The sequence below is a fragment of the Branchiostoma lanceolatum genome, chromosome 3, assembly GCF_035083965.1.
Source record: "Branchiostoma lanceolatum isolate klBraLanc5 chromosome 3, klBraLanc5.hap2, whole genome shotgun sequence".
NCBI lineage: Eukaryota > Metazoa > Chordata > Leptocardii > Amphioxiformes > Branchiostomatidae > Branchiostoma > Branchiostoma lanceolatum.
Window position 1 is genome coordinate 18,181,826 of NC_089724.1, and position 8,533 is coordinate 18,190,358.

Genomic DNA, 8,533 nt, shown 5'->3' on the forward strand with positions numbered 1-8,533 from the left:
TGGTTAGACATCCAGGAGATAAAAGAAAGTCACATTCTTTTTAGGGAAACATAAGTCTGATATAAGTTTGATATACTAAACAATGAGAGTGGAAACATTTGACTTTTGCCCCACTGCACAATCATTCTTCTAGAAAATGATAATACCCGGTAGATACAATGTTTACATCAGGAGAAAGTTAGTCAGAGGCTTGGGAATTGTACATTATGCATTTAACTATTTCACATGGTTCAAACTTAAGGTACAACTTCTTATGTTCCTTTTTCTAAAAGAATAGTGACGTTGGACTTTGAACAAAGCATTAAGTTAACATATATCTAATAAAAGTCATGAACTATTGAATATCATCAAATTGTATCTAATCTGCACAAAGGTGTTAAGAATCTAAAAAATGGGGCAGTGAATTCAAGGTATTACACTGGAGAAGCCAGTATGGTGGATGCCTTTTATTCTTTTCTTTTTCTTCACTTTTTCACAAGGATATGCAAGGATTGACAGAAGATCCATTTTGCCCAAACTCTGTTTCTGCATCTCCAAGGCAACTTTACATGAAGCAATAAATCTTCAAATTGCTCCAAAGCAGCTTAGCAATCAGTATCTGGTACTTATCAATACTGGGTGATAAAAATGGGGAAGAGTTTCAACAATATCTACATTGTGTTGATATTTCTCTATGGGTTTGTTTATTCTATACTGTACTTCAAGACATGCTTGGATGTGTTGGGTGTACTGGAAAGCATACTGCAGGCCTTCCCCATGCAAATTTGTATAATCACACTTTATATTTCAACTGAAATATCAACTATATGGTAGGGGGTATGTGGTACGGGGTATAATAACAAACTTTCCAACTTTAGAAAGTTAACTTCTTAACATTTGGAAAAGAAGGGGGAAACAAACTTGCCCCCCTCAGGAAGGCTTTTTACTGCTGAAAAGCTTCAATAACTACATCTGAAACAATGCAGTATTGACATACACTTCGAAATTTTAAAACTGTCCTTCTATGCTGTCAGTATCAGTGACAAGGAGAACTTGCTATGCTCAACTTTCGGCAAATTCAATAAGTTGTTGCTTTAATACATAAGTCTGGTTCCTTTTAATGTTGCACATGACAGGATGAATCTGTGGACATCTTGCCAAAGGTGTGTACATGGAGCCTACATGACAAAAACCTTCTCCACCTGGTCAATAGTGTAGGTTTCCTTGGTACGGGGGCAGACCACCTTGCCTCCATTCTCAGCAGCCATGGCCAGCAGTGCCTGAAACAAGGGAAAAGAAGAAAATAAGCTCCTGGAATTCCTCTGTACTGACACCAACTGAGACCCTCTTGCCTATTTCTGTCAAGGAGTTGAGCTTCTTTATTTATTTATTTATTTTGATTTACCACATTTTTGTGGAAGGATTGACATAACAGGTGAACTATCACCTTTTCAAGATGTCATCCCAGACCGGACTGTAAGATTTGGTCCATCGCACGCCGGGGCATGCCCCTACTCTTTTCGAAAGGTGTGGTGGGTTCTTTAACGTGCGCGGGGTGTTGCTCTCCCCAAACACGGGACCTCCATTTAACGTCCTATCCGAGGGACGTCCCTAACCCTAGATGAGCTAGGTACTCATTTACACCTGAGTGAAGTGAGGAAAGTCGTGTTAAGTGCCTTTCCCAAGGGCACAACGTCGGGGCGCAAGTTCGGACATGTCTCTGGGCACACCTGGGATTAGATCCCGGGACCCATTGTTTGACAGCCGCGTGTTCTACAGTTGCGCCACACGACGCCACACAACTTCTTGCTAAGTTTAGTAAACATACAATAAAGCCATACAAAGAAAATGCAAACCCCACCTAGTGTTGGCAAGCAGTACTGCATATGAACTGCACTACATGAGTTTGCTCCAGTACAAAAAGATTCTGAAGTGATTCATTTACATCCCGTTTCTCAAGTCAACAATATTGAAATACGGTAACTATCGACTCACACCAGGACAAACAAACAAACAAAAACACAGAAAAATACATAGACCAAAACAATAACTGTTTCCCTGGAGGTAATGAAGTACTGCAATACTGCATGATATCCAAACTTACAGTTTCCCCGTAAACATTCCCATTGGGCATCATCATCGGGGGGTTGTTCTCATTCATGATCTGTCCGGAGATGTTACAGATGAGACGGGACTGGGCGCAGTGCGAGAAGGGGAGGGGTTTGGCCAGCTCGTTCATCTGCTTACTGCACACAGGACACTGTGAATTTCTGTAGTTACTCTCCGGGTCACGGTAACAATGGCTGAGTAGGAGTCAAAGACATGACAACTGTGGGGGAAAAGTGTCTCATCTGTTCGGAGTATAGACTAAGATAAAGCTAACTCAACCTGAGCTACACTTTTGCTACACAACGAAACCACAAGAGGCTGTTGAGAATGTGATTAATTTTGAGTGGCAAAGTTAACATTCTTATCATTCTATTTATCATGTCTTAAGCCAAGATGAAATATATTGAAATTATATCTGAACTACCACATCAAATTCAAATGTACTAAGCATTTGTTAAAGAAAGAAATGTTGTTTTAAACCATTTTTTCTTTAAGGATACGGAGTTTTGAGGGATGACAGGCCAGCTTGAAGAGTTAAACAGAAGACCGAGTAGTTGCTAATTTGATGAATCTTGAAATTCTCCCACTGGAACTGTTGCACCATGGCATCCCATCTAGAGGGTTCATAAAAATCCTGGGGAAGACAAAAGATGGAAGTATATCTGCCCCCCACCTTCAAAGGGTCAGAAATAATGTGAATACAGGAAGACATTAAATTGCACAGTCTTAACCCAGGAAATATCCTTTTATTGTATCTTGGCATGTTGTTCTCCATTGGTACATTAAACCCATGGGCTACTTTTCCCTATATCTTAGTAACAGACTGTTGTAACAAATAGTTGAAAGACAACTGAAGATAAACAGTATGACCAACACAAGCGAGAAACATGTCGTGTATCGTATTGTCCACTCTCCACTGACCTTGTAAGGCTGGACCTGTGTGTCAGGAGGATAGGCAAGAAGTCCCATGATTCTTTGCACCTCTGGCATCTGTTCTGGGTCTACTTGGGAGAAGTATTTCCTAGCATGTCTGCAAAGGAGTTGGATTGAATAAGTCAATTCAGAAGAAAATACACTGCTTTGTATCTTGACCTTTTCCATCATATAAATGCTAATACCTCTTTTATGACTTTTGATTCTGTTTCTAGTTTTGGTTTTGACCCCCCCCCCCCCCAAAGCAAAAGCATACACTATTTCCTAGTAGACCACATCAGACATTATTTGTATATCCAAATGAATTCTAAAAAGTTGAAATGGCATTTTCTTTGCATAGACTGATATAATCCTAGAATATCTACTTACTTCACGGCATCTAGTCTGTGGTTTCCTCGAACAAGCTCGATAAATTCTTGTGTTCGCAGATTAAACTCTAGGGTGCTCTGAAATGAATGGAAAACACAACAAAAATTCTAAAGGTTATTCACATGGAATGTCTGATTATATCTAAATCATATATAAGAAATTGAGACATTTCTCCTAAATGAAATTTGAGACAGAAGAAGAAATGTTTGATATGAGAAAATTTGATGTATTTTGAAGTTACAGTCTGACCAACAGAGATATGTGCATGCATGTTCGAGTTAAGGTATCATGATGGGAACAGCCCATATATTTACCATCTTAGTGACCACTGAAGTCAGAGTAAGCTGTAGACAGAAAATTGGGGTCAGGGTTTGCTTCCAATTTCAAACAGGGGTGCAAAAAACATGGGTGTACTCAATCATGAAACAATAAAAAAAAAGGAGCAACATGTACATAGCAGGTTCCCGTTTTGGCAGTGAGCTTTTACTGAAATTGTCCAAGTTATGCAAATGTTATCACTAATTGGCATACTTAGGATAACCTTTCACACAGGGCAGCACAGGGTGTACCTCTGTCTAAAACTTGACTCAAAAGATGTGACCGTTTGCATTCCACTGAGAAAACATTTTTAAGTGGTGAATGGTCCCTCAAGTCCAGGGCTGCCATTGTCAGCAGCACCATCAGAACTTTCTCTTGGATTACATTTCAAGGTAGAAACTTTCCCCAAGTAACCAATCTCCATCATATTGAAGAATGTCCTGTATATCATTTCTAAAGATCAAAATAAACATTGTTACATCCTCACCTTCATCTTGCGCAGCTTGGACTTGTTGTCATGACACCAGGCTAGACAGGGGGCCGTCTCATGCCTCTTTAGTGACTCCTCCACTTCTTTAGACACCAGGAACAGGTCAATGTTTGTGTAATCCTGGTAGCACAGAACAACATGACAAACTCGAATCAAAACATCTAAATCACACCCACATGTGCTTTCTTAAAATGCATCGGAAAGGAATCAAAAACATTAGCACAGGCCAAATTCATCTTTCTCAAATTGGATATGTCAGCACCTCTTTCAATAAATCTTGTGGTACATTTCTTAGTACAGTGTACATAGCAAATTCACTAACTAAAGAAAAGCAGACCTGTACAAATCTAAACAAACAAAATGCCCACAGGTTTATATTAGGCATCGTATTCTAATGAACATGTATATTGTAATGACTTTTTATTCCATTTATTGCAGGTCATGTTTACATTGTACGTTCAACTGCACTTTTGTGGGTCAGCCGTTACCAGTGAGAGCTGCCTTGACTGATTGAAGTGAATTGTTTCATTCTTAATAAATACAAACACAAATTTAAAACTAAAAAATTTGGCAAATCATAATTGCATTTATCACCTCTATTCCAGAGTGCTTGGCCAGCTTCATTGCCGTATTGTAGTAGCCACATCTCAGGAAATGTTCCACTAGCATTCTGTCAAGCCGTTTCTTCTTCCACTGGATAACTGTGCTCGGCTGTTCGCTGTCATGCAGCTTCAGGTGATCGATTCGGCGCTTGCACACTTTTGCCGAATCATCCTCTGCCAAAATGGCTTCCTCTGCCTTCAATGGTAAAAAAACAAGAGCTTTTAAAAAAAGCTGGCGTTTCGGCTACGTTTATGAGTGTGAATTGTCTTTTCCCTTTACTTGAAGTAAAATCTGCCAGAGGAAGTCACTCAAGGGCTGTTCAGTCTATAAGAAAAATTGTCATTTTGGAAAATGAGTACTGTTTTAATAGAGAAAGGCAGATTGGGGAAAGCAATTTTGAAGTTACGTCACTTAACTTAAGTGCTTTTGAAAAAGCTGGTCTTGGCCTACAACTTGTACTTATTTGTAAAATGTACAATAGGCTCATTATAAAAGCTATCAATGTAATTATGTACATGGCACGCAATAAAACATAAAATTTGAAAAAGCACCATTGAATCATCAGCACTATGGTAATTAAGTGAAATAGAAGTTCATAACAGCTAAGGTTCTATCTAAAATGACTACCAAATGTCAAACAAATCAACAGCTACCTCATCCGTATTATTCTGGTTTCCGCATTTACAACATTTCTTCCTTATTTTCCTGGGTAATTTTGCTAAAATTCATGAAAATTCCCATAGTTTTGTGCCGAGCGGCGCCACTTTCCACGTCCGTGTTGTCTGAATGAAGTCGATACTGAACAATGGAGCATTTGCTACTGTAACAAAGGATCGCTGTTTTGCAAACAACATCAAGAGCCTCTGTTTACATCGGGGATAGAAGTTTAGTGGCGAGTGTTTTGCAAGAATCATCTTAGCGCGCATAGGAGCCGCTGCACGGTATTTTCCATTACAATGAACAGAAAAATTCGAATGCCGGGTTTGGAATCTATGAAGTCCTGTTCATAAGACAAAGGCCTTGTATATATGAAATGAATATTTAAAAATAACAAATATAAAATATTTCTTTATTTATTAATGAAAAAATGAAAAAATGATATTCATAAATATGATATTGATAGATTAATATAATATCAATATATATTTTTGATATTCAATATCTAAAAAGAAAAAAAAAATCCATGCACGAACACGAACCCGGATCTTCTGGGTCCAAAGTGCTTCGCGTTGCCAGATGGGCTAAGCTGCGGTACGTAACCCGTCACCCTGTAGGTAATGCTATAACCTCACTATATGGTATCATTTATGCCGATTTTTGGTCGTTTTCTTGACGAAATCATTTTTTTTCTTCTGCAATCTTGTGGAATAGATGTAATATGGTCATTTTTCAGGATATCAAAGTCCGAAACCACAATGCAATGATATTTCCGAACAGTTGTAGCAGTTACATGCGGTCGCCCTCCTGTGTGTCATGCAAATGTAGCCTGCCTGCCTTTTCGTGCTCCCTTTCATATAAGGCAACAGCTATACAAGGATTTGGGAACGTATTGCCATATAAGGTCTTCTGGTGTGCGACACAGTGTTGAACCAAACAGCATGCAAGCATGCATCGAGCATGCATCGAAGGTAAAAGCCAGGACATTGCGTTCCGGCGCGAAGGCGCCGAAACGCAAAAACAGTTAAATGTAGTAGATATTATGGAAGTGAGATTATGAACTTTAGACATTAACCTATAATTTCCCTAAGCATGCTAGCATAATGTTTTTTATGGAACATTTTTATGCAAAAAAAATTAAAGAGCATCTCATACACATACTTAAAATGGACACTGAAAGGAGATATTAGATTAAACCTTCAGAGCTAAATATCAAATAAAAGCAGCTAAATAGTCCTATCATACCTTTCTTTTAAGTCCAGTCAGTTTTTCAATTACTCCATCTAGTAGCCCAACAACTTTGCCGACAGTTGCAGAACTTCCTTCCAGACATTTTTCCAGCTCGGAAGTGGCCTGCATCACATGGGACACTTCCCGGTCGATCGTCTTCTGAGCGACCCGGAACTTCTTGTTCAAGATCTCATATGGGACCTGTTGCAACATGCACAGTTTGTTATTAAATTAATCACAATCATTATGAGCAACAGACAATGTTACATAACAAGCAATAGTTTCAGATCTGTAAAAAACTTACCACAAGTCAACCAAAACAGTTGAATCGCAAATACATCCCCAAGGGCTACCACATATAATGATGATTAATACAATGATATAAGGGCTACATCTAATATTATGCTACATTCTAAAATCTACATGGTGCGAGCATTGCTGTGTTTGCTTCTTCTTTTGAGGCAGTGGAAGACGAATTTACCCACTTCTTGAATAATTTGTGGGTTCTTTGATTTTAATAGTAAAGTTGTTTTTTCATGGCAGGAATAGTGGGAAAGTAAGTGTACATTTTGGACACGCTGGTAGATAATTGGTTTCTTATATCCTCATTAAAATGAACAATTAGAGATGAAATGACTTTCACTGCATTTGGGGAGCAATTTACAAATCCTCTTCGACACAGATAGTTTTATACATGGCCCTTTTTCGATTCCTGGGGGTGGGCACTGATGAATTTCAATGAATCAATGTAACTTAATTGCAAAACAGTTATAATTTCCAAAAAGATTACATTCCACAGTGATATTACAGCCCACAGTGAGCTCAATTTTGACCAATGTATATGCAAGCTAGAAGTGAAGAAATAGGTTGTATCTGCGTATTATGAAATACAACTGTCTGTTCTTATTCATATGCTGCATAATGATTTTCCTTTTCCTGCCCCTGCAGCATTTGCTAATTGAATCCAAATGTGACATGTTCACACATGAAAAAGAAACAGTCTCAGAGACCAACATCGGTAAATAAATTGATGGACAACTGATGCAGTTGTTTCGAGAAAAAGTATGAATACTGCTGGGATAATTAAACTAATCAGCGAAGTGCTAGTGGCAGTAAAATTTACTGTTATTATAACAGAGCCTTCTTGGCTGTTCGTGCTCGGAGTTTGAAATTAGTGGGCGTGTTACAGTGCGCAAATCCGAAAGTATGCCCGTCTCGACAACTGTTTTGTTGTTTGGAGGTAAACATAGCTCAACGATAACGTTGTTCCGACAGGGGAGTCTGAAAACCTATACCCGGGGTGAGAATACCAGGGTGCAAGAACTCCCGGTAAGCGTATCCGTGATAATTTTCACGGATCTCCAACAACGTTGCATCACGTAAAATTATTTGGCCGCGCCAAGCTGTGTTTTTTGGGGCTTCCCGCCGTCAGTTAAAGAAGACAGTACTGTAAAACCATGGGCTCCTTTACTCCAGCTATGTGTACTTTAACTAAGAAAAAGGCCATGGACACGTATATGTCGTTAAACGGCTGGAAAATTCACTAACCTTGAGAGACGAGTGCTCGAGCGCCTTCACTCCAGACGCCATAGTTGACGGTTCCTTCATTTAGAAGGGACCACTTTCAGTAAGGGGTAGTTTAGAATCGTACTATGCGCGCTATACATCACTGTTGATTATGCATTCACGGCATATGGTTTCATTGAGTTCAAATTAAGGTTCAAATTTTTCTCATGTAATCTTCAGTTTGAAAAATTAAATTTCTAGTGATTTATATGTTATCTGAAAAAAATGCTCAACAAGCCTGAAGACACCCCTCAAAAATAGTATTCCAGTCTCATTGAA

At 38.9% G+C, this 8,533-nt stretch overlaps 1 protein-coding gene across 2 annotated transcripts; it reads right to left on the reverse strand.

Annotated features, from left to right (window-relative positions):
• Positions 1-413: 413 nt before the first annotated feature.
• Positions 414-8,358, reverse strand: LOC136430777 (E3 ubiquitin-protein transferase MAEA-like). 2 transcript variants are annotated; one of them, XM_066421718.1, is made up of 10 exons: positions 8,237-8,358; positions 6,704-6,889; positions 4,793-4,996; positions 4,196-4,318; positions 3,705-3,734; positions 3,391-3,467; positions 3,010-3,118; positions 2,589-2,722; positions 2,084-2,282; positions 414-1,259 (listed from the first exon to the last, which is right to left on the reverse strand). In XM_066421718.1, exons 1-10 carry the CDS (start codon positions 8,294-8,296, stop codon positions 1,158-1,160), a joined length of 1,224 nt encoding a protein of 407 aa, XP_066277815.1. In that variant the 5' UTR covers positions 8,297-8,358; the 3' UTR covers positions 414-1,157. The 2 variants fall into 2 exon arrangements, with proteins under 2 accessions (XP_066277815.1, XP_066277816.1); XM_066421719.1 differs by lacking the exon at positions 3,705-3,734.
• Positions 8,359-8,533: the final 175 nt, after the last annotated feature.

What these genes read in the sequence shown, in the direction of transcription:
- LOC136430777 (XM_066421718.1), bottom strand. Translation starts at nt 8,296, where the DNA reads ATGAAGGAACCGTCAACTATGGCGTCTGGAGTGAAGGCGCTCGAGCAC. An exon ending in TCGAGCACTCGTCTCTCAAG is followed by an intron (nt 6,890 to 8,236) that starts GTTAGTGAATTT and finishes ATGTTGCAACAG; the next exon opens with GTCCCATATGAGATCTTGAA. An exon ending in CCAAGCTGCGCAAGATGAAG is followed by an intron (nt 3,735 to 4,195) that starts GTGAGGATGTAA and finishes TTCTGTCTACAG; the next exon opens with CTTACTCTGACTTCAGTGGT.